General features: G+C 40.6%; 1 protein-coding gene across 3 annotated transcripts in view; it reads left to right on the forward strand.

The window, feature by feature from the left end:
* The first annotated feature begins 510 nt into the window (after positions 1–510).
* The window catches only part of SLC25A26 (solute carrier family 25 member 26), an 83488-nt gene continuing 58265 nt past the window's right edge, over positions 511–25733 (forward strand). For all 3 annotated transcript variants that reach the window (XR_015259559.1, XM_086755640.1, XM_086755642.1), the window contains exons 1-5: positions 511–715; positions 2975–3131; positions 4713–4822; positions 18882–18986; positions 20098–20145. Coding sequence is in view for 2 of the 3 variants with exons in the window: in XM_086755640.1 (XP_086611766.1) it covers positions 683–715; positions 2975–3131; positions 4713–4822; positions 18882–18986; positions 20098–20145 (453 nt within the window). In the remaining variant the exon portion in view is untranslated. The remainder of the gene's footprint in view (positions 716–2974; positions 3132–4712; positions 4823–18881; positions 18987–20097; positions 20146–25733) is intronic.

Consider the following 25733-nt stretch of genomic DNA (forward strand, 5'->3'; position numbering starts at 1 on the left):
TGTTTCCCTGTGCATTGCTCTGCTCTGCTCTTTGCAGGAACGGCCATGGAAAGTCTGCGCAGGACAGCGTCGGCAGGACCACGCGTCGGGAGTTTGCGCCGCAGTCATGAATTGAGGAAAAACCCCAAGTGATCTCAGAAATGTTTTCCTCTCGAAACGCTTCTTTTTCCAGTGGGCTTAGGTTTTGTTTTCTGAATGGATCTTACTGGAAGGAACCACGGTGGCCACCCCAGCGCCACGCAGGCCCAGCTGCGCCTCAGGAGCAGTGGCAGGAGGAGGCGCCTCTCCCTTCTCTTCTGGAGCGGCACGGCTGCTGGCGCACAGCAAATCGCCATTAATTAATAACTTATTAACGCTCAGTGATAACTAAAGGGTGCTTTCGCCTTCACAGCGCTAACACTTCAGAGCCAGGCTCCGGGCCCGGCGCTCCGCCCGCGCAATACTGGCAGAAGAAACGGTGACGCTGTGGCGTCGCTTCCCGCTGTGCGCATGTGCGGCGCCCGGGCGCAGGCGCAGTGGCGGCACGCTCCCGCCTGACCACGGGCCAGGGGCAGCAATATGGCTGCGCCCATGTGCACGCCCGGGGCACGGCAATAGCAGGGCGTCCCGTCCCGTCCCGTCCCGTGGCGAGGAGAGCCGGTCTGTGCCGTACCGTGTAGCTGTCCTGTATCGCTACCCCTGCATGGAGCCGCGGGAGTCCTGGGCGGCCTTGGCGGTGAGTGCGCGAGCTCGGCCTGGGCCTGCCCGTTGCCAAGGCGACGCGGCGGCCTCGGCTGCCCCGGCACTGCAGGCCCGAGGCCGGCGCCGCGCTGAGGGGCGGCGGGGATGTGCCTTGGTTCGTTTCCTCTGGGCCTCAACAGCCACCCCCGGGCCGGGTGCTGTCGGGGCCGTGGAGGGGCTGTGCCCTCCGCTCTCCTCGGGCCCGGCTGTTGCTGCGGGGTGTGTGTACTTTGTGCTGCATTTTCTGCCTTAAAAACTGCTGTTCAACGTGTACTCCTAGCAGTGACGCATGCAAGTGGGTAAAGCTTCCAGTCTCCATAGCTAGGGACCTCCTTGGAAATACCCAGCACTCGTTCTGGTTTCTGTGTGGAAGAGCATGGACGCACTGCCCTGGGCTAGCGTGAGGAGAGCTGCAGGCCTGCACCTGCCAGGAGAGTTCAGCTCCCGGCCCCAGATACTCGAGTGTGGCTTCCTGCTGGGTGAGGATTATGTGAGGACTCTGTTCCAAAGTCCTCTTTGCAACTTTTGAAACCACTGCCGATTTGAATGCCCTTTGTGGAGACAGGGAGAGGCCTCAGAGAGATGCAAATACAAAACACAAAAGCAGTCCTGATGGGATGGGAGTGAAAAATGGCGTTTTTCCTGCCAGAGAGAGCTAACACACCTCCTGGGAACAGCAGGGGGAATGACCCTGCCCGGGAGGATTTGTTTCCCTGTGCATTGCTCTGCTCTGCTCTCAGATCAGATGGCACTCAGCTGCCATCCGCAAGATCATGGTTCAAAGCATTTGAATTAGGCTCTGGTTTTATTTAATCATTTTGCTGGAGTTAAGTTTAACAGGTATGTCCAACTCCCAGTGAAGTTTTTTCAGATGTTTGACTTCTGATAATGCTACTGTTACTGAAAGGTGGAGGAGAAGGTGAATTTTAGTTCTCTTATTATCTAAAAATCATTACTGTTTTCTGCAGATGGCCTAAGCACACAGGTATTGTCACCCTCTGGCAGGTGCTCTATTAACTGCTTCATGAATTTAAATGACATTTAAGATGCAGAACTTTGGAAACTAAAAATGCAATTAGTAACTTTTGATTCATGTTTCAACAGATGTCTACATTAAATCTGATCAATCTTATTTTGAGCAGATAAGGATTTTGATGAAAAAGAGTGAAGAAAAATCAATGCATGTAACATAGCCAAACAGATTAAAACTTATTGATTAAAACTTTAATAGTAGGTAGTGAATACCTCTCTGAATCTTCTATTGGCTCTGAAAAAAAAAAATCGGAGTAACACACATGTGATTTGTTTTCAGGCAGAGTTAAAAATTTGTGCAGCTGTTTCTTGTGTGGTGTCCTATATGAGGTAGATGGCAAACTGTGTTTTCTGCTCTGGATAACAGTGCATCTAAATAATGTCTCCTAATGGATGAATGTTAACCACTGTTCTGTTTGTTGTTTTTTTTTTTTTTTAAAAAAGAAAAAAAAAATAGTTTTTCTATTTATTTCAGATTCATCTTCCTGTTTTTAACAAGTAATTATTTTCTTCAGATCAGCCATGCCCTGGGAAAACGTTTTTTAAAAATGAAGTAATTTGGAAACACAGACACCGGAAAAAGATTGAGCTTTAGTTGAAACTACTCTCAACTGAACCTTCCCCTTTTCCTTATGACTTTGAAAACATCTTTGTTTAATGATTTTTCTTTTCTATAGGATTTTGTCAGCAAATGAAAATAAAGCAGTTTTATTTTAGGCTTTGTTCAACAGAGGAAATTGATGAATAACACTTTAAATGACAATGTTTGCCAGGAAAATGGGACTGGGCTTTTTAAGAGATGCTTATGGGGAACACAGAATTGCTTCTGTCTTCCCCTGATCTTACCGTACAACTTCCTAGAAGTGTTGGTCTTCCGCGCTGTGTGATTTTTGATAAGTGGCATTCACAGCCTTACTTTTATGTATAGTGGGTAAGTGTTGCATTGCTTTGCTTGTACTACTCAAAACACTGAGATTGTTTTGAAAATACGTTAAAAATGGTTTAAAAGTTGTAGTATCGATTACTTTCTTTTGTCGAAGCTTCCTTGTTATAGCTCTAGAAGCTATTGAGATCTGTGTGAGACTATCAGTTTATAGTTTGACCTCAGAAAGGACACGATCAGTAGTGCTTTCGTTGAGGCGTGCCTCAGTTACTCACATAAGCACCACAGTTTCACTGCTATGAATATTAATGCACTTTACTCCATGGTTTTGTCTTGAAGGCTGGTGGAGTTGCTGGCGTCTGTGTTGACTTGATACTTTTTCCCCTGGATACTGTGAAAACAAGACTGCAGAGTCCTCAAGGATTTAGGAAGGCTGGTGGCTTTTGTGGCATCTATGCTGGTGTTCCTTCCACTGCTATAGGATCCTTTCCAAATGGTAAATTTTCTTTGAACTATGCTTTGTCTTCTTTAAGTGGGAACTTATGTAGTATAGGACATTCATGTCCGTAGCTTTTGCTCTTTGAACAAGCCTGGGATGAAAGCTGTTGCATGCTTACTATGAAAAGCAACCTTTACTCCTTGGAAGCATTCCTGGATATGTCTTACAAGCCTATCCTTACTTATAGGGGCACCCTAAAGCATTTCCAGGTGCCAAAGAGGGCTTGGGTCTTGCTTGCCCTGGACACTTTTGTCGTGACCCGCTCTTTCTCAGCACTGGAAATAAATCAAAATTCAAAGCGCTTGACCACTGGAGGTCTTTGAGCTAATTGCCCTGGGGATGCTGTGCCCATCTTTTTCTCCCTGGAAACAACTACAATACTTAAAATGAGAAGACATCAGGAATCTTTTTAAATGGAAACTTTAAAAAAGTAAATGCTTGTAGTCCTTGCAGAGAAAAGGCATCTAAAATTCTTAATACCTTTGTCCCTTTTGTCTTTGTAGGGAGGGATAAAAAAAGGCAGCACGCTATGCTGTCAGTAGTAAATGTAAGGAGAACTTTGCTGACAAATCCACTGAAACCTTCAGATGTTTGATGTCCTTCATAAGATGATATAAAAAAATGCAGTTCTTTATCTTGTCTGCTCCGTTATCTCCTTTTGAGGTGATAAGCATCTTTTGATTAGCAGAAGGCAATTCACATAGCCCTTCTTTACAATTAAAATCTGTTCCCCCGCAAGACATGTCAGTTTTCTCAGGATTTACATCTTCAAAATCTGAACTCTGGTTTTATCTTTCCAACGTATGACTGAGAACTGAAATTATCTTTAGGAGAAAGTAACCCTTAAGGTGTAAGTGCCTTTTGTAGTTGACTGCTGCAGTGAATAAACACAGCTCGTGTTGCTATGCTCAGTTTAGTTTTGTATGTTTCTTGTTCACTGGGCGGGACTTTTACAAATCCTTCAGAAGCTTGTAAGATTTTTTTTTTTTTATGGAGCTAAAGTGCAAAATATTAAACTCTCTGTAGCTAGGAAGAAGTTATTAATAAGTGCTACTGGAACAGTTTTTCACACTGCAGGGTAGCAGACTTGTATCAAGTACATGGATGATTTTTGGGTGATAGCTTCCCCCCCCCCCCCCCCCCCCCCAATTAATCAACTGATTTGGTTGGGGTTTGGTTTTGTTTTGTTATTTTCCCCCAGAAAATAAAGACTGTCCATCCAATTCAACCAAACAACCTCCTGGCTACACTTCCTATCTATGAATATGGAAGAAACAATTTTTTTCCAAACTTGCTGGACTTTCATGACTAATTAACACATCTTTCCTTATCTCAAGGCTAAATATGGCCTTAAGTCCTGACACCTTTGATGTTAATGGGAGATTTGCCAGTGATAGCCAGGAGCATGAACTGGGGGAATTATCCCACAGATTGTGTTGATACTGTTTAGGGACAAAAATATCCTGTTTTCAGCTACAGTTGTAGAATAATAGGTGACAAAATCCACCTGTAAATGTTTTTGGGCTAGCTCTTTGATAGAGGAATAGTTAAATGACTGCATATATTCTTGAATTTCAGCTGCTGCATTTTTTATCACCTATGAGAATGTGAAATGCGTGCTGCACCATGGCTCTACATCTTACTTGACTCCAGTAACACACATGGTGGCTGCCTCCCTTGGGGAAGTGGTAAGAAAGAAGTTCATATGTTGTGTGTCTCTGCGAGGAGAAGAAACAATTTGATTATGAGTACTCAGGGTTGGTTTATATCTTACTTTTGAGTGTTGATCGTCTTTTTACTTGTGACAGAAAAATACTACTTATTTTTTAATGAAGTGTTGATACTTGTAAGAATTGTTTCAAAGTGAGTAAATGAACTGGTAACAATTCTTAGTAGGCCTATTGGCTGATCTTGTTAAGTCAATAGATGGTGGAAGCATGCTCTGTTCCAAAATGTGAATATGCTTTCCCGTTGTAGTAGTTGTACAATCAGTGTCAACATTCGGGAAAGGCTTTTTGTGTGAGGGATTTCAGTGATGGTCTGTGTAGGGCCACTGTGGGAAATTACAAGCTGCACACAGCTGTGAGAACGCGACCTTGGAGAGGGGAGCTAGGAGGGTTGTTATTGAGCAGGATGTTGCTGCTGTCCGGGAACCGCTGTTAGCCAGCAGGGCACAGACCTGGCAGGCCTTGCTGCATGCGCTGGCCACGCGTGCATCAACACCTGGTCAGTACTCTGCCACTGAATCTGCTGAGGGGATAAACAGAGGCGGCTCAGAGCAGAGGGAGAGAGAGAGGACCCAGAGCACACTCTACGAACAACAGAGGATGCCCTGAAGGTGCTGCACCTGCCTCCCTTCTCTGCTCTGACCCCGCTGATCATCATCCTTCTGCTCGGTGGTGTCTCCAGCTTAGTCGGGTTGGCAAGACTCTTATAAAGGGAAAACAATACGCTAGTAACTGCTTATGCTAGGAAGTGTAAGTGCTTATGCAAGGCTGTAATAGAGCAATAAATACTGTTGTGCTTTTAAATATCATATGCTGGGTGAACTTTGTGCATAGGAATCCTACGAACCGGTTACACTTTTACAGCCTTTCAGCTTCATGTGGAGTAGTGCCAGTGGAAAGGATTTTTATTTTAAAAATAGCCGTAAGACAATAATGTTATATGTGATGTGTTAGAACCAGTATTAATTAATTAATATTTATCTCCCTCTCCTTCCCTCCATGCATTCACATTCAGACAGCACTGTTTACCGAAATATTGTATTGTATTTACAAACAGACTCTCCTAGTGGATGTACAAAGAGATGTGACAGGATAGGGCAACTGGCAGCTGTGTAACTTCACTTACCAAACAACGTGTAAGACTTCTCTAATGAAGCCTGTCTCTCTAGCTTAGCACCAGGTGCCTTGCTGTTATAGCAGCATCGTCTGGCTACTTCCCACGGGAAGCAGTTCAGCTCTCCCTGCACTCCGTGGTTTCAGCTTTGATTCCCAAGTAATTTTTATTCTTCTATGGAAATGATACTAATTAGATTGAATGGGACTTAGCCAGGGAACTTAATTTAACATACCAAGTGCATAAGATAGGTAAATGCAGCACCTACTGACTGCTCTGGTTGTGGCTATAGGCAGGAGTAGACAGAAAGTGATAGATTTAGGGTTGGGTGGGATATGTTTGTGTTGCCGCCTCAGGTGGATTCTTCTAGATCGTGAGCCTGTGCTGTCAGGTTATGGCTTCTAATTTAAGGCAATGCACAGAACTTACTGCAGTGGAAGTTCTGTAAAGGCTGTCAGAAATCAGCAAAAGGTTCTTCACTATGGCAATGCATAGCCCTTAAATCTCTTCTTTGCCTGGTATCTCATGGAACAGCAGATCCAAGAGGTGTTTTAAACTTCTCACGTGCTGTTTCAGAACTGAGCAAAATGATGGCTGAGCTCATGAAGAGGTGCCAGTGCTCTGCTATAAAATCCACTGAAAAAAGATCTTTTCTTTTGCAAGTGGGTTATTTATAGTCCTCTACCTGTGAGGATTCTATAGGAAACTATAACTGGGTAATTTAGTCAGCAGCAGCCAAAGAACGGTTGGCTGCAGGTGACCCCTTGCATGATTACAGAACCTGTTGCCTGTATTTTCCCAGGTGGTCTGTAGTTACAAATCAGGCACGTACTGTTTTCATTTTCAGGCTGAAAAAAGGACATGCAGCATAGTTAAGTGAGTTGCTCAGGGCTGTCTCATATGCTTGACTCCCGCTACTCTAAGGCCAGAGAAATATATAGTAATAGCCATTGAAATGGCAATCTGACTTCATGATGTGGAAACTGTGATGTTGTAATAGCCATTTTTCAGCTAATAAGATTCTGCTTTTTGCTACCTTTTCTTCTCCTCTTGGTGTGATGGGAGAATTAAGCTGTAAAATAATTGAGATAGGGATTTAGAGACTTGCTACAACAAACCTGTAATAAAAATAGCATAAAGCAAGATCTTCTCACATCTGGTTTATATTAAAGCCTTAGCTGATCAATAGAAATATATAAACTATTCCAAATTGCAGCAGGGTGAAAATTATAATTATAGTTTTATTGATTAGTCATTAAGTTTTAATCAGGGCATAACCGCTGGGACTATTATTTTGTCAGTATTTTTTTTTTAATACATACTTTTCCTCCTTTGTATACTTTAATAATTACTGTGAAATAATAAGCCAAAGATTCTGTGATGTTAGGATTCCCAAAGCATCTCTTTGCATTTCCGAACTGTCTTTTTACAAAACTGAGAAATTAAGATTCAGAGCAAGAAACTGATGTTGGATTTCTAGATTTGCTGCTCCTTCACTGGTGAGCATAAATGAGTCAGCTACCTTCTTCACATTAATAAAATGTAAGTATGTGCTAAGCTTAAAGGTATGTTAATGCTGACTAATCTGTTTCGAATGTGACCCAGTGAAAATAATAAAATAGCTAAAGAGGGAAAAATGCAAAGGCTGCATCAAGGTCTGTTAAAATATGTGGGAGAAATCGGTCAAATTTGGAGCTCTTAATTTTTATAACAGCCACTCTTGCATTGTTTACAGCCTGTGTAAATTCATGGGAAACGCAGTCCACTGGAACTGGTTTGGTCCAGTTTCCCAGTTGCAGCCTAGGAGGCACAAAACCAAGCAGTAAAAAGGCAGTGGCTGTAGTGTAGTGGTTTTTGTTGGTGTAGGTTTGTTTTGTTTTGTCTTTTTTTTTTTTTTTTTTTCCCTCTCTTTTGGGCAGAAGGACTGTAGAAGGCTAATCTCATTTCCCAGAGTGAGAAAAAGAAAAGTACATACAAAATCTGACCTTGTTAAACATAATTATTTTTTCCTATAACTGAATCTTGCTGTACAGGGACTCTGAATATCCCATAATACAAGAAAAATTACTTACAAAGACACAGCCAAAACTCTAGAGGGCAGATGTATGGTATATCATCTCATCTCATCAAGGAAGAAGAAGGTTGAAGAATACATGAGTTACCAAGGGGGGAAAACCCTTATTATACCGCTTTTGTAACAGTGAAATTTGGAGATAGGAAGCATACTTAGTGCATCCAGGGTTTTGGAATTTTTTATCTTGACTCTACATTGCCCTGTATGTTTAATCTGCCTGTATCTTTACAGTGAGCTGCCAAATGTTCTTGGAAAACATGATATCATAGGGAGTGGAAAGGAAAACCAGATGTTCTAAAATTTTACTTTTAATATTCTAAGGTGGTGTAAGTAAATCTGAGAAGGAGCAGTATTTTTAACCTCCTAGTGCCCATTTTAAATAGTAACCAGGTGCATCTTGCAGACCCAGAGTTAATTGTACAGCTCCAGTCTGATTTGTACAGAATTTTTTACATTAGTTTAATATGACAGTGTAGACTGTTAATTAGAAGAAACTTTCATAGAGATGTCCTCCTCTAGGCCTCCCCTACCAGCCTTCTGCAAACATGGTTTTATGGGACAAGTTTAAGATTGTCCCAGTTTGACCGATGAGGTTTCCTTCACGAGTGCCAAAGTGGTTGGATTCAGCACAGTTAATTTTACATCCTGCTGGCTTTTCCATGGAGGTGAGAATAAAGTCGTTTGGATCGCATTCTAGAGAAGCTAGCTGACAACAGCCTTTTCCGTCTAATATTTAGATTTTGTTATGGTTACCATCTGAGCTTTGCAAGGTATTTAGTGAAAGTTTTGGGCTGTTGCTTGTACATATCAGGTTTACCTTTAGCATCTTTCTGACCTTTTATTTTATTATTGATTCACTATTTTTGATGACGTTTTCTGTTTTGTGGAGTCTTTTTTCCTACTGTTTAGGAAAGCAAGGTACTTGACTTTCAGCTCACTTGTGCTAGGAAATGTGTGGGAGGACTGAGGACCAGGATGGAAGGTAGATGTCCTCTTCTTTTGACAGCTAGCGGTAATGGCCATTCTCTGGAAATAGATTACCAGCTGAAGTTATTGAGTTGCTTTTGTCTTTGTGTTTGCAGAGTACTTTGGGATTACAGTGCTGGCAATGCATTGACACTGTGCAGTGGGTCCCCAAGGCTGAAAGATCCCAGGTTACTTGTAATGAAGTGGTGTGTCTGCAGAGTTACTCTGTAGCACCAGAGTAGCTCCTGAAAGCTGCCTCCTCATGTTAGCGATACTGTGCCTGCTTTCGTTGGTCCTGTTAAATTTTTAAGCTGATACAGCCATGATACTTTAAGTTCCTCATGTGGCTTGTTTTCATCCTGCTTGAGTGTCTCTGCACTGTGGTCCTTTGAGTTGTAAGAATGCTGGACAAGCTTATGGGTCTTGAAAGATGTTTCTGGTCTGGCTGCAAGAATGGTAAAGCTCAGGCTACCTACTAGGCTCTGGTGGAGCATGAAAGAAAAGATGGAAGCCTCAGCTGCATTCTGAGACAGCTCTGGTTAGGTAGGAACTGCTCCCTTCAGAGATGATAGGCTTGGCTATCCTCCGCAGGAAGGATTTTGGCATAGCCTCTCACTTAACTTTTTTCCAAAATTTGAGAAAGGAGGGATGTTGAATCGATTTGAGTTGAAAAGTCCAAAACTTTGTCAGCTCACTGGGGAGAGGGGATGAGAATGGTTGACTTGTCGTACTTCACATGAACTAAACCAAGTAGCAGGGGTAACGTGCTCAACAGAGCGACAGCTAAAACGTGGAAATGCAGTTAAACATTAATTTCACTGCCTCATCTTGACTTAAATAAGTAGGTGGGTGGTGTGACATTGTCACCTCATGTGGCTCCACAGGGCAAGGTGAGGACAAGTATTTCAAGGTGAAATTCCAAGCTTGCTTATGTATTCCAGTGTGTTGCCACTTAAGATATGTTGTGATAAGAGCAAAGTGTGTGGTTCATCTGTGATTAGCATCTGACCCTCAGTATTAATAACTTGGGAATGTTTTTATCTGCTGTTGGGATGTGTCAAATAGAAAAGCTGCTTAATGCAGGAATTATCTCTCTGGGGAATTTAGATAGCTTTCCCTACTAGTCCTAACTTGTTTCTTAGAAGCAGCAAGCCCAAATGCAAGCAAAGTTACAGTTTACAAATCACAATTCTGTAGAATGACATTTTGAGTGTGCTTTTAATTCAAATAAGGAAAATGCATGCTTTATATTATTTTAGGCTTGGGAGTTGTGGTTTTATTTTGTTTTTTTTTTTCCTGGGAAAAAAAAAAAGACGACATTTTAGACATGATAGACAACATCATGTTGTCTATCTCTCTCTGACCATGAATCAGCCCCTTGTTCTTTCTGCCCTGGCAGTATCTTTTTAAAACAGTTAACTAGTTTAATAGAACAACAGCAATCTTCAAAAGTGTATCAGTATGAATTCCATGAAAGTAACTGGCTAGGTCAGAGAAGAAAGTTGCTATTAATGTCCATTCTGGGGAGAAGGCAGAGAAGCATGAGTCACACAAAACCACAGAGTAATGCCATGAAAGAGTCTCCAGCAGGATAATTGGTCAAGGGTTTGCAGCATTGTAAGCCCTAGGAGATCAGCTTGCAGGAGTCCAGTCTAACAGAGATGAAACAGCCGCTCACATCAGACGTGGAGTTAAGATTTTAGCTATTTGAAACTCCAGAACTTGCATGCTGGAAGATGTGGTTTTTCAGTTCAACAAGTTGGATGCTCTAGGGAGAGTTGCTTCTAAATCGACAATTATCTGCTGCAACAAAGAGGTGATTTAGCACTTATTATGTCTAGACTTTGGGCTAATGGCTTTGAATTTTTAACTGTCCTTTTCTAAGAACTAAACTAAGAAATGGAAAAAACTGTTTAAAAACAAAAGGACATTTTCTGCTTTGCATCCTGTCTACTCTCAACCAGTGTAGCCTGGGCTGGCAGACCATAGTATTCCAAGTAGTATGCAAAGTCAAAATTTGCTGGGATCTCTTCCACAGTACTTAAGCTTTTTTTTTTTTTTGGCTGTTTTCATTGATCAGTGCCTGTCATTTTGGGTGTGACTCTGTCACTTGTGCTGTGCATACTTGGATGCACTTTGGCATCGAGGAGGGGAATGTGCCAACCCTGGCAAGATGAGCAGTGGTGAGGAGTGCAGCAATGTAGGTGGTCTTTTGAATTAATCATGGGGGATTTTGAAATATTCATAAATTAATCTAGGTGAGGTTTGGTCTGCAATACAGATACTGCAGGATTTTTGCCAAATCCTTAAGCAGGAGCATAGCTGAGCAGTAGTTGGAAGATGATTGTGAAGGTGAGACTGCTGCTGTTAAGAACTAGGGGAGAAAGTGCATGGTTAGAGTGGATGGAAACTCAAATTAGAGCTGCAGCTGGAAATTGCTTGTAAATAAAGATGAATGGAGGCATGAATCCACAAATGCGGCCAACAAATTCATCATACAATTAAAGGCTGAAACAGCAAATTAAGAACTGTCAAACACCTAACCAGCCACCCACGCTGATCTTCTCTTGTATGCTCTGTGTTAACTGCATGTATTACTTCATCAGCTGATCTTCCTAGATTGCTTTGTGTTACCTGCTCAATTCAGGGCTTTGAGGACATTCTACTTTGGAGTGTAGAGTAGAAGCTTGATGGTTGCCATCTCTTTTCTTTCAATTCCAGGGCTGATCTTGAGCTGATTTACAAATATTTGTAGCTCAAAGGGTCTATAGAGGAAAGCTAATTTAGTTTAAAGGGTATAAGTGGTAATAAATAATTTAGAAGTATTTCCTGGCTTGCAACGTGTTCTGCTAGAGTCAGCTTTGGAAATGTCTGAGATAGTTGAAGGTAAGTTTATTCCAAAGTAGGGTTCTGTACAGGGTTTGTCAGGGATAACTATTTCTGAATAGCTCCATATGTGGACAAGCCCATAATTCTTGAAGTGAAAAAGCTGTAGGAAAGAGTAAGGGATCAATTAAAGGAAAATACTTGATAAAGTACAATATAGTTGAAATTTCCGTGTTCTGGGCCAATGTAACCCCAAGAGACCGAACAAATTGTAAAATACTAGTCATCTTTCAACAGGAGACTTAATGTGTTTTCAGAAAATATTGCCTGTGTTCTCTTGCCTGGAATCTCATTAACATTTGTCCTCCTGTAACACAGCCTGACCGCACTTGGCTGCTTGGAAACAGTTTTATGCTGGATGGGATGCACCATGCTACTTTTGCTGAAAGAACGGTTTGGCCAGTGGATGCGATTAGTTTCCTAAGCCTTTTAAAATAAGTTTAACAGACTCTCAGTGGTGGAAGACTTGCTGGGATAGATTGGATCATGCAGACAATTCTGTAGGTAGAATTAAGGGTCTACCCTTCTTCCGCTTTAAGGCTTTCTGTGTTTAAATGTGGTGGTAGCGTATTATTCAAGCATCAACTAGGATTTTTTTTTTTTTTTAAAGCTATTCAGCTGTCTGATTTTTGCCACTGGAGTTTAAACCAACTACTTGTAATTGTACGGAGGAACTTCAAATCTGTGGGAGACTTAGTCTGTGCTGCAGTACAAAAGAGATGTGTGTAACAGGAGGCCGCTTTTGGTAAGTTTTTGGTTTAGGAAACAAAACTTTACACTGATGAAACTTTGAAAGACTGATTTAGTTATGCAAAGTGCACAAACATTCAAAACATCAGCAGTGAGAAGTACTTTTGTAAAGAAGTGTTTAGTGTAAACTTTATCAGCTTCACAGACTTTCCCTGTTCTTTGCCTGATAACTGGTATAATTGAAGTAGCAGTTTCTCCTTACTGAGAAGAGAGTTCAGCACAAATTACCACTGTTTGAGGACAGAGTTTTTCAAAGTGTGTGTGATGTGGCTGATGGAGAGGTAGATAGGCAGCCCACAGCAAGAGTTTTAGGGCATGTAGCAGGGCAATTGAAGAGGAACGTGTCGGGAAGGAAATCTGAGAGGGGGCAGAAGCTCATGTTGAGTGGGCTACTGAAGTGAGGGACAAGGAGCCCGCTGAGGACTTCAGGCAGCTGGGATGAAAAGGCTCAGCCAAGATGGCCATTGTGAAGGGAGCAGTGTGTGATGGTGTAGATGATACTCTGGAGCTGGAGGAAGGGAACTCTGGAAAGCAGTAATAAGCAGCTGGCTTTGGTTTGACAATGACAGGATGAAATAACACCCTGCATCAGCTCTGCAGGTTCCAGGTGAAGTAATTGAAGGTGGAAACTTGGAGGAAGTTGAAAATGTTTGTGCAGAAGCTCTGGTTTTCCAAATGCTTGCAACACTCTGTCCCTGTGAATGGTCTCATCTCTGAAATAGTATGTTTTTAAGCTCTGGAAAGTGCTGAGATCTGAGGGGTCTTGCTGGGTAAGATTATTCTTTGAAAAAGTGTTTCCTGCCAGCATACAGGGGAGCTGCAGTTAAATTAATGAAGGCCCTATTGTGTCAGTCAGAGGAAAAGACAGGACAAAGAGCTTGGCATTGCTTAAACTTTCCCATCCTGAGCCCATTAGTCAAAACTTGCTCTCTCCATGGGGTTTAAATTAGGAGTGGAGTCACCTGTTCATGACCCCAGCAGCTCTGCACAGGACTGAATTTAACTATGCTGGAAGGGCACATCCATGCTGTGCATGAGTGTGGGAGGGGAAAATAAGATTAGCATATTCTGAGGTGTGATTTTGAAGATGAACACTTTTTCTCTGGGGCTGGCACTTAAAGCAGAAACTAATAGTGGACAGTACATGTATTGGGCAGTTTCTGTAATCCCTGGAGACAATTTCCTCATTAAAATAGGTGTTAATGCTTCAGTTCTGTACTTCAGTAGCGCTTTAGCAGGTAGCATAGCTTGCTGACAAGCACATGTGGAAGGACTTGTTCACAGCTTGAGTTGTGACCCACAGCAAATTACAGACCATAGAAACTCACATTTTTGTTCTGTCTTGGTCAAAGGGGCAGCAATTATTTAGATGAAGGTTTATTGATGTTTGAACTGTTATGGGTCTGTAAATGCAAAGAAGCAGTTCAGGCTTCTCTGTTCAAAGAAAATATGAAACCAAATGACAAATGCCTATTTCATGTTTCTCCACTTCTCTGTTAATCTTCCTGGTGGAGGAAAGGGTGAGGCAGTTTATCTTCTGTCTACAGATATATCTCCTATTCCCCACCTCCACCACTATCTAACATTCCTAATCCAAGTGTTGTGACCAGAGTTAAGACAAAAATATTTGGAGGATTAAGTAGTTTACTAATCTCATAATATTGCATCAAAAAAGTTTGGTTTTTCTCTTCTGTCAGAGAGGGGAATCTCAGATCTGAAGAACCAAACATAAACTTAGAGTTTGGAGAGGTGTGGAAAGCTGCAGTGCTGAATTCAAGGTTTGTTGAGTGTCTCTGACTTGAACCAAGAGGGAAATTTTCACTTATTTCTCAGGATCCAACGGAAATCAGTGCAATTTAAGATCTCTTAAATTTAGACTTGTCTATTATTTTAATTATTCAGTTATCTGAGGAATGGAAAAGGACTTTTTTTTTTTTATGTTTCAGACTGAAAATAGTAACTTCCTACTTCGAAGGGGGCATGTGACATAGAAATTGAGATGCTCAGATTATGCAATGTTTACTAACCTATTTTGGGAAGCAGCATTTTTTTAATATAAAGAAAACAAACAAAAAACCAAACAAAAAACAAACAAACAAAAAAACAAAACAAGCCTGAACTATAAGGTAGCTTTTGTCTGCAAGAATACAGCCAGGGCTAATGCAGAGTGCACTTTAAAAATAAACAAAACCAAAAAACCCACACCCTATAACAAACAAAAAAAAAACCAAACCCCAAACAAACAAAAACCCACCCCAAAACACTCAAACTATCTCTATTGCTGCTTCTCTTTGAATGAGGTTTTAGAGTTGCTTCGTTTTCCTTGCTCTTTTCTATATTATGTTGGAGCAGACAATCCTTCTGATTTTCAAGAATGGGGTGAGAGATTAGGATTTTGTTACCAGATTGAATGCAGCCTAAACATATGTCCTTTGGATAAGTCACAGTCTTTGTCATTTTTGCATCATCAAGGCCTAGATTACATGCTTGCATTGAACCCACTTTTAAGCAGAGCTGTCTCATCTTTGTTCTCTTTTATTATGTGTCCTGTGTTATTGTCTAGAGAAAAATACTCAGTAGCCTTGTGCTGATGAATTAGATGAGTACTAATTAGATGAGTGCCTAATTTTAAACAGCTGCTCCATCTTTAAGTAGGACTAGCCCCTGTGCAGAAGTTAGTGATTTAAGGTAAGGTGTTTCCAATAAACTTAGGCAAGCCCATGCAAAAGCCTTTGTGCGGGTTCCTGGTTCTGTTTGCAGATCCTGTTTTCTGTTAGCTACAGCCACGTAGGAACAGGTTTCAGATATACTGAAACAAGCTGTGTAAATCAGTGTATATATAAAGAGGCTTTGTGTTGACTTTAAGGCACTTTTGAGACTTTTAATTGCACTGGTCATTCTTCAGGATCAGTCGAGATGTCAGTCAGGAACAACCAGGAAAGTCTGGTTCCAACAGGAATCCGACCAGGAGATGGCAGCATTGATGCATGGAAGGAGTATCCAGAAGTTAAAACGCTTTGAACTGACAGAGCAAAAAAAAAAAATTACCTTCATTTAATTGTAAGATAGACTGTCTTAGCAATATATAGGTAAAAGTTAACAAAATAGTCCTGTTTTTAGCTTTTGTCCCTAACTGGCTAATACAAGTCAGTAAATTAAAAATACACTTAGGTTTGTGTCTAAATACTGGAGTCACCTTTTGACCTAGTAATTATTTAAGACAGGGATTTTGAATTTCAGTACTCTTGTTCAGAAGTGGTTATAGTAATAAAAGGCTAGAAAGATAAGATGCTAATATTGTCATTTCTGCATACCTACTCTGTAAACTAATAATGGCTTTACTTGTAGCTGTAAAATCAAGTTTTGTTAAAGCTTAAATCTAAAAATCCTTGAGCCTTCTCTTTCAGTGTTACTCCCTTCCTGCCCTTATGGTGTGTATACATGTACATTGGCATGGGGGAGAGTCTGAAAACTGGAGAATTGTATTACCTGACCTGGTAAATACGGAAGGAGCTTACTGGGCAGGACCCATTTTTCCCCCTAACTTGGTCTGTAGGATCTTGATTCTGTCTTTCTGCTCCCATCAAAAGATGGGAATAACTCCTGGCTCCAAAGGTTGCTTGGAAAAATGAGTGTGGCCCCTATCAACAGGTTGCTGTTGTCTGGTGCCTTAATGTCGGCCGAGGTAGCTGAGGGCGCTCTGCTGTACGTTCTCCATGGTTGGCTATGCAGATGTTTGACAGAGAGCTACTTTGTCACAGGGTCATCTCCAAAACTGGTAGAATGCATCAGGAATGGCCTGGGTTTGGCAGGCTGTGTTGTGCTCTTCTGTGGCAAGCAACAGGCTACACCTAAGTGAACCGCTTGGAGATTAAAAATCAATTTCTTCCTGGGATCTTGGTGATCAGGGGGGTGAACGGGCCTCCCACTGTGTGAGGTCAGGCTATTGTTTGCTGTCCATGCCCACTTATCTAATAGTGGATGCAGGTGAGAGCATATACATAGGCAGTTACTGTGGAACAGCCATGCAATTATATCTTTCACCCTTGCTCATGCAATTTGCTTACAGCTTTCAAATGTCTGAAGATTCAAGTATGAATTCTCTTGGTGCAGTGTTATCATACAGATTTAGCTAAGAGAGCAAATGGTGGAGATGTGTATTGTGTTCTTTTAACTTTGGCAGCATTACCTGGAAGGCACTCCAGTGATTGAGATCCGAGCGTAATACATTTGCGATTTTTCTGCACCCATCTGTCCCAGGCTGTTACTTTTTTAACCTTGTGAGCTGATAAGAAGCGTGTGAACTTAATCTTGTGTACTTCCCTTTAGAGACCCGTGTTTGACTGACATCAAAAGACTGTTTGGATTGTTACTGATAGTAAGGTATACATGTAGGAGCAAATAAGGTAACACGTTGTAAGTTCAGGTGCACAGCGAAAATGTCACTGTTCAATCTGATGTTGGCAGTTGCAGCCTGTGGCTTTTTTAGTACCAGAAGTGCCCTGTGGAGCCAATCTGACAGCGCAGCCCGGGTGACATGAGTCTTTATTTCCTTTCATAACAGCACAATGTAATCACTGTTTTTGTTCTTGTGCAGCCACAGATTCCCTTGTAAGCGAAAATTCAAATGGGAGAAACATCAAAGTTAATTTGAAATGAAATGCACCCCAAGTAGTCTGGGGGAAATGGAGACATTACTTTGTAGCCACCCTTCTCCTGCCAAAACTGCAGCACCCCAGATGTCAGGAAGCCACGCTGCGCTCTTTCTCTGGTCTTGATTGACTAGATTGTTTTTGTCCGAGCCTTTTTAAAGCTTTCCTCCTGCTTCCACATTTTTAAGGAATAAAAAGCTAATATAAGGACATGGAGTGTTATGAAGCATGAAGTTCTATAAATATTTATGCTGAACTATCGAAAAACTTGACAGTTCTTATTTTCTTGACAGATTGGGGTCACTTGTTATTTTTGACCCTGAGAATTGAAGAGCATATGGAGTTAGATCTGTTTGTAATGACTTTTGGATATTGTTGTCTGGTAAACTTGCAGGAATATAACATGATAACGACTTTTTCTTGGTTTCTTTGTGAAAATGGAACTTAAACCTTGTACCGTGTTACCCACAAATGATCACTCAAGTTACTATCTCTGTGCAATCTGACAGTGAACTCCTTAACTTTCTTTGGCACATGTGGGTTTCTGAGTTAGCACCTTGGTTTGCCACTTCAGATGGGCAGCTTCGCCTAGGTTGCTCTTGACTTGAAGTACTCGGTGATCACCTGTATATCTACAGACCAGGTTCATCACAGTGTGTTCCTGAGCCTAGTGCAGGATGGGACCAAGGAAGGCTAAAAATCAGTTGAGGGCCTGTGGCCTCTCTGGTGTTTTGCAACCAGTCCCAGCACTGCTTTCAGTATCTCTGGGGCCAACTGAAGACCAAATCTTCTTAAAATTTAAGTGCTGATAAACAGGCATTTTCTAGAGACATGAGAAGCTTGTAACTCTCCAACACTTCAGGATCCTCATTCTTCAAAATTATGTGCATGCAAGCTTAGCTCCTACCTGAAGCTGTAGTGGCAAGTGAACATTTTAAAGCCAGGTCTGGCTTTTTCAGAAAAGCTACAGTTTTGTGGCGGAAGCCACATTATTATATCCAGCTCCAGGGGCCTTTCTTGCCTAGCAAAATAACTGTGTAGGAAAGAATCAATCCAATGCTTCACCTTGAATGAAATCCAGTGTGTGTTTTAAGGTAAACCGTGAATGTATTGTGTGCATCTAAAGCTAACCAGAGTGTCTCTTGCTGTCAGTCACTAGAGGGCACAAAGGAACTACCTAGGAAAGAAGTCAGTTGTTCTTCAAGTCCTGACTCTCCAGGTTAGATCTATGAAAGTGGGGAGAAAAATTTCTTCGGCTGCCAAAAGACAGGATGGCTTCAAAATTTTGGTTTCATTGCTGATTTTCCCCACTCAAATCTACTTCTAGTTTGTAAGTTAAAAATTTCAAGGGTACTTCAGTTTTTCTGTTAGTGCAATTTTTTGTTCAGAAAGTACATACCTCTCAGAGCAAATGCATGAGCTGCTCATAAACAGCTTTTAAGTTCAACTCGTATAATCATAAACATTGTTTCCTCATTTCTCAGGTTTCTATACTTGGAACGATCTCCAAATATACCCACTATATGAAGGGTAGGGCAGCAAAAGGAATTGGTCTCTGAACATATGGTTCTTTTCCAGGTTGCATGCCTCATACGGGTCCCATCAGAAGTTGTGAAGCAAAGGGCCCAGGTTTCTCCTTCATTGGGTACCCTCCGGATTCTCTCCCACACCTTGTATCATGAGGTGAGTTCAGAGCAAAATTTCAAAGAAGTTGCATCGTTCTTTCCACTCAGTCCCGTACAAGTCCAGAAGCATTCCTATAACTTTATTTGAGTTCTTTGCTTTCCCAGTATTTTCCCATCTATTCTTCTGTTGCTAAGAGTGATTGATGTGTTATGTTTAAAGAAAGCAAAACCTTGCTTTCCCATGTGCATGCACTTACATGCACACTTCGAACAACTCTCTTTCCTCATCTTATATGAGATACCTACGTTAAAAAAGGAAAAATGGGATTTAGCTTTGCAGTTTCCAAAGCTCTGCTTGTATTTGTGCTAACAGTCCTTGTCTGGGACAACAGCACATCAAGTTCTTTGTATCTAGAGTTTGTGGAATGGTTTCCAGTTCATGAGGCAGGCTTTGGAGGGGATTTCCTAAAGGCACCATTTCAGAGAGGCTCTGTAGGTGCTCTGGAAATGTGTGCTCATCCACTATCTGTAACTTGAAAAATAAGGGCCTGTGTGATCTTTTCACTAGTTACACTGTTCCTTTCTGTAAAAACCTGTTTGCCACTGTTTTTACTGGGTCGCACAAGGGACTTTTTTCAAGGTGTATTTCATAAGAGAAAGTGGCTCTGAAAACACTGTGGGGAAAAAATATGCATGTTTCCATGAGTGAAAACCAGGAAAAGGAAGACATAAATATGACTTTTAAATAATCCACTTGATTTTTATTTGCTTGTAAATGAAAACTATTGTGATAACCCTGCACAAGAGAGTCTCTGGACTCTCTGTTTATGGGATAGTGGATACTTCTAGACCAAAATACTGGGCAAGTAGAGTTTGAAGTAATGTGTTTCTATGCCTTCTTGCCCTTTTAATTTTAACTGTAAGGTATATTTTCTTCTCTATAATAGATTATTCTGAACAGTGGTTAAATGACCTTTGAAATAAACATAAAATCCTCCAGCACTGTACATCACGGAATACAGTGTACAGTGTTACAATCAATACAGTCAATTTGCAAGAAGTTCAGGTCTGACACTCAGGCTGTAATGCTTGCCTTGTAATCACCAATAAATAATGGTCTTTGGCAAACTAATTCCCTATGGCTGATGCTTTCTTGTGTTTCTTTACAGGGTATTCAAGGACTTTATCGGGGTTATAAAAGCACAGTATTAAGAGAGGTAAAACACTTGTCTTTTTCTTTTTTTCTTTTTTAAATTGATTTCTTTGCCTCACTTTGTTTTCTAACAAGAGATAGTAGTACAATTGAGATCAATTGCTCTAACCATAAGCTATAAATCCTAGTGTATTTCATTCTAGGTAAGTTACTAGTCTGTAATTTAGATAGAATACTGATAATGTGCACTAAGATAACCTGTGATACATGCAGAAAGTCAGCTACTATCCTGTCTCTCAGTTCTCTTGCTGCTAAACCATAGAAGGATGGAAATGTATATGTTAACATGATGAAAACCATAAAGTAAACTACTGAAAATTTTCTCAAGTCTTCTGATTGCATCATGTGAAGTATGTATGCCGACAATGGTGAACTGGTGGCATCAGGCCAAGTTTGGCCCAGGCAGATTTAGGCTTGCTTTATATATATTTGTCAACAGATGCCAGGAGATTATCTGTCATCTGTTTATAGCCGAGATTATACACTCGCTCTTTTTCTTTTTTTTTTTTAAAATGTATTTGGTCATTACCCTTCATATCAAATGTGATATGACATTACTTAACTCTAAATCAGAAGTACTTCACTGGTGGAAAAAAACTGGAGCTAAAAATATTTTGGCCTGCTTGGCAGAAAATAAACTAAAATTTTTTCATAAACGTGTTGTGAATTACAGGATTAGTGTCATGGAAGTGTTTGACATGCTGTGTGAACTCAAGGCAGATGATAAAAGAAACAGAAAAATGTACTAATGAACTCCCAATCTAAAATTTTCAGAATCAAATCCTAGGAAGTGATCTTTTGACAAAGCAGAGTTGCACCATGAGTACCTCAAAGAAAGAGATGAGACTTGATGCCTGTGACAGGCAACAGCGATAAACATGACAGCGATTGTCCAAGGAGGGTTCTTTACTTGCTGTGTTCAGTGTGGTATGTGTGGGTTTGTCCTTTCTTTAGATAACTCAACTGAGTAAACTAGGTTTGGATCATTGCTTCTTTTTTTAAACACAGGATCAGATCTGTTGTCTGCGTTTCCCATTGATGATAAAGCCAGTTGAAGAAGCTTTTTAAGCCTTCATTAAATAGTTCTGCTTTTAAAAGCCTTTTGTTCATGCTGAAAACTGTTTTTAGTACAGTTATATCAGCCAGATCTTGTTAAAATATGGAATACAGATGGATATTACCTAAAATAAGAAATACCTAATTTAGTGTACCTTAAAATGTTGGTGAATGACAATGTGCTACTGTCTACTTCAGCAGTTTTGAGTGTTTAAAAAAATTATTTATTTGTGCAGAGATGCCACCTGCTTTTCTGAAACGTAAACCCCACCATAGCTTTGTCCTGTACTTATTTTCTGGCTCACTAAACACATGTTATTCACTCAGATTTCATTTAGAGACGGGCAAAAAAGGCCAACGAATAATTTTGATTTCTCTGAGGGGTTCTGAATAAATGAATAAATTTAGATCCCATTGAATACAGATTTTGCATACTAACAGGTAGATAAAACACATGGTTACTACTGGGTGCTATTCTTCTTAAAATTTGTTTTGACGTATGTCAGGGTGGTAATTAATTTGCAGACCATATTCATGGCATAGTATGTGACCCTGCTGAGATAACTTTGTTTACTCAGAATGTCAGCACTTTGTTGGAAATTTGATGGGGGTTCTCTCCATTATGTATATTCATAAAAGATCTTTCAGAACTGATTTCAGTTGAAGTATTGCTTTTTGGGAGAATCTGTCCAATAGAATGAGAAATAAATGATTACTAAATGAAATGTGCTTTCTCTTCAAAATGAAACAAATCATAGGTGATGTCTAAAAAAAATCTTTGAATTTAACACTGTTGAGACTGTTGCATTTTATGACACTAAATATTATAAAGCAATGTCCACTGGAGTAAGAACAGCGTATTGAACCTTCAGCTGGGACTGTTGTAAGCCTGATATTTAATCTTGGTATTTTCCCTTCTCTTTAAGTACACTTCTTCCTTTAGGTAAAGTCTTTATTTTCAGGTAAAAATCTATATTCATTCATTATTGGACACATTTGAGTAGCTGCATAGCATATAAAGACTGGTATTTAATTCCAGCTGACTTTTATACTTGCAGAGTTTGTTTACGTGCTTTGATTCGTTATTTACACAAATTTCTTTAGCTACAGTGGAGTGAGATTTTTGGATAGAGGAGCTTCAATGCATGTTTTTTCATTTAAAAAAATAATAATTGGAAGAGACTGGGAATATTGATTCTTTTCAGATGGTGATACTCTTGCACTGGCAAAATTATTGAGCCAGAATTTAAGAGGTTAATTTTAGTTGTTTCATCGGGATAAAATTTTGCGTATTACAAAAAGCACATTTCTGTGCCTGGACAGAGATCTGCTTGCCAGCTGGTTGGACTTGAGTGAAAATAAGTCTAATGGTTTATAAAGGGAGTGTAATGTTGAAACCTCATCTTTTTACTAAGCATAGTAGGTCTTTTCAAGACAGCCTTATTCTGCTCCATGTAATTTTCATTAGCTACTGTGCAGCTTCTGTTCTGGTGCAAGGTGGTAGTTTCATCCTTAATTCTTGATTTTTTTCATCCTTAATTTTTGATTCTCATCCTTTCACTTTATCTTCTTCTCAGAATACTTTCTGTACAGATGAATATTAGAAGGGAAAGCAGATAGTTAAATATGTAATGCTTTGGGAAATAACTTCGAGTGAACCTCAGTGCTTGGAAGTTTTGGCTGTTACTTTTTCACCTGCCTCCTTTTTGGTGTCTCTTTCTTCACATGTCCATTATATTTTGGTTTTTACCTCTTCCTTTGATGTTAGTTACGCTGAACTAATCACAAAATCAAAAGGGAAGTGAGGTACAGTGCATCATTCTGTTGGCACTAGTAGCCTGAAAGAGGCATCCGTGCTCCAAGAAAGCTTTTGTGATAAACCAGAAAGTGTCAGTATGGTTATTTGGTTGCTGAATGAGACATTTGAATACATGTCAGGAATCAAAGGCTGTGAAACGATGTGAAATTCCCATGATGTCATTTCCAAAGCAAATCCAAGTAAGAATCATCCTTTCCTGTAGCTGTAGAGTACCAGTGTGCACCGGTGTGGAAACTGGATCATGCTACTAAAAGGAGTCAATGAACAGGTAAATTTATTCATGTTTTCCACAACAGAAACAAGTGCATGTATAACATCTCCTGCCATCTTATAACAAGGCAGGAGCAGACTATAAATCCACTGTGAATCCTCTAGAATTTCTGAATGGGAATGTAGTTTTGCTGCTGAGATCTTATATAAGCAAATGGAGCCAGATTTTTAATTCCTGCATAATTCATTTTATTAACTATGACCAAGTAGAACATCTGTTAAAATTCCATAATGTTCAGTTCATGGGAAAAAGAGAGAAACCCCTGAGTTCCCGTTGGAGCTCTTCCATTTCCATTAATGTTACAGAACTCTAGCAGATGTCTTAAAGGATGTTGTTAAAATGGGAGGACAACACAAAAGAAAAGGAAGTGCCTTGTCCAGTTTCCCTGTATGCGATAGCTCACTGTACGGTGAGTTACTTTGCTCTCTGCGTGCAGGTTGCAGCTTTGCACAAGCAGTGCCATGGGTAGCTGTGGTGTCCTGTCTGTCATCAGTTACCCTCGTTTGGAAGAACTGAGTGGGCGTTCTGTGGGGTTTTAATCTAATTTGTCACTTTAAAAAATGCTGCAGATGAACTGGGCGCTAGCCCAGAAGTAGATTCAAAAGGAGCTAAAATGAATATTAAACTCTTTCTTAAAGAGGATGAAGAACTACTAGGTCTTCATAATTCAGAGGTGACTTGAGACTGAGAATTGCTCGCAAGCGTCAATCTTTGCTGTGCAGGTAGCTCTGAGTGAGCCTGCTGTCCTCTGTGTTGCCTCGTAGGCTTTTCTGAAACAATTCAGGCTCTTCGCTTGTGGGGGCCTCCATTCAGGCAGAGGTGGTAATAATGCTTTACTTGACAGTGGTGTTTCAGAACTCATTTTAGGGCTCTGAGTTTGAAAGAAAACTACTGGTAAATCAAGCCCACTCTGGTACAGCATGCTGTTAATCTGTGAGATAGCCTGGTCATCACCTCTGGGAGCCCTCGTTTTTTGAAGTTAGTACAGTTGTGGGTTGTTTTTTCTTGGTTTTGTTTTGTTGTTTTTTAGTTGGTTTGTGTTTTTTGTTTTGTTTTGTTTTTTTTTCTTCCATGTACACAAGTCAGAACCCTAAGTGGATAAAGTGTTGTCTTGGGAGGGAGAGAACACTCCATGCCATATTCATTTTGGGGAGGAGGAGGACAGCAAGTTCAAAGTATGCTCTTCCATTAATGAGCAACAGCAGTGTGACAAACAGGCAACAAATTCAGGCTTTTCCCAGTCTCAGAAAGCCAAGAAGTAAGTACTGTCTCCTGAGGAGGAGGAGGAGGTACTGTTTCATGTATGCAGCAGAACTAGCGTCCTGTTGCAATGTGGGTATCAAGAGGGATGCAGAGGACAGGCAGTGCAGCCTGTGCAGGAGCTGGCAGAAAAAAGACCAACCACCCCCCCTCCTACCCCCCTTAACTTACTACCTGGGAGAGGGAATCTAAAGCAACTGGCAGCAAAATGGGCCTTAAGGGCACACCTACTGCGTTTTCCTAAATGTAAAGGGTCAGTGAACAAAGGATAGTGAGAAGGATGTGTATAAAAAAGCGAAACCCAGCTGACATATGTTGAAATGCTGTTGACTGAGGGAAGGAGGGGATCTTCAAGGGCTCAGCTCAACAGGGAACAGTCTGCAAACAGGGAGCCTAGTTTGTTTATCCATTGAAGGTAGTTTTGCATGCTTTTCTTTTGTTAGGACATCTTTATATAAATATCCTGTTCTCCTAGCTATTAGAGGGGTTTTTTAAGTTTATCTCTGTTGCTGTAGGACAGAAAGAATGTTATTAATACATTCTTTTACTTGCACAATTAAAACTTTGATCTTCTATCATTCTCTGTGTATTACAGAGCAGATGCCGATAGAAATAAGCAAACAGGCCTATCTTAATACAATATTTGGAAAAATAAACATCCTCCTTAATGAAATATGTGCAGTATCTGTCTTTTGTTACCTTGTGGAAAACTAGACTAGCCTTATTTTATTGTGCAGTTCTAGCTAGGTTAGGTTTAACCAGGAATTTGCCAGGCAGGATCTGTAGCACTGGGATTTTTGTCTTTCACTAAGCAACCAGCATTTCTTTGGCTTGGATGTTTCCATATAGAAAAACAACAGTCTTATGAAAGGTCTAAGAACTGTAAAATGGATCAACTGGCTAGTCCCTGCCATGTGGAAAATTGTACAGAAGTTATGTGACATGATTAATGGGAGGAAAGTTGAAAAATTAGTCCCTGCTTCCCCCTGTCCTCTTCTCCCACCAACACTACTCTCTTTTGGAAAGCCTATCACTTGGACTTTTTTCAGTTCTCTGGTACACTTGTATCCTTCTAGATATCTGTAGTAAAGGGATTTTCATTTTGGAAGCTACGTAAGGGTTAAAGGTAATTCTTGTGGGGTTAGAGCAGGAGACAACTCCATGCTCTGGGATAAGGGCTCAGGCA

The sequence above is a fragment of the Chlamydotis macqueenii genome, chromosome 10 (genome assembly GCF_036417535.1).
Source record: "Chlamydotis macqueenii isolate bChlMac1 chromosome 10, bChlMac1.mat, whole genome shotgun sequence".
NCBI lineage: Eukaryota > Metazoa > Chordata > Aves > Otidiformes > Otididae > Chlamydotis > Chlamydotis macqueenii.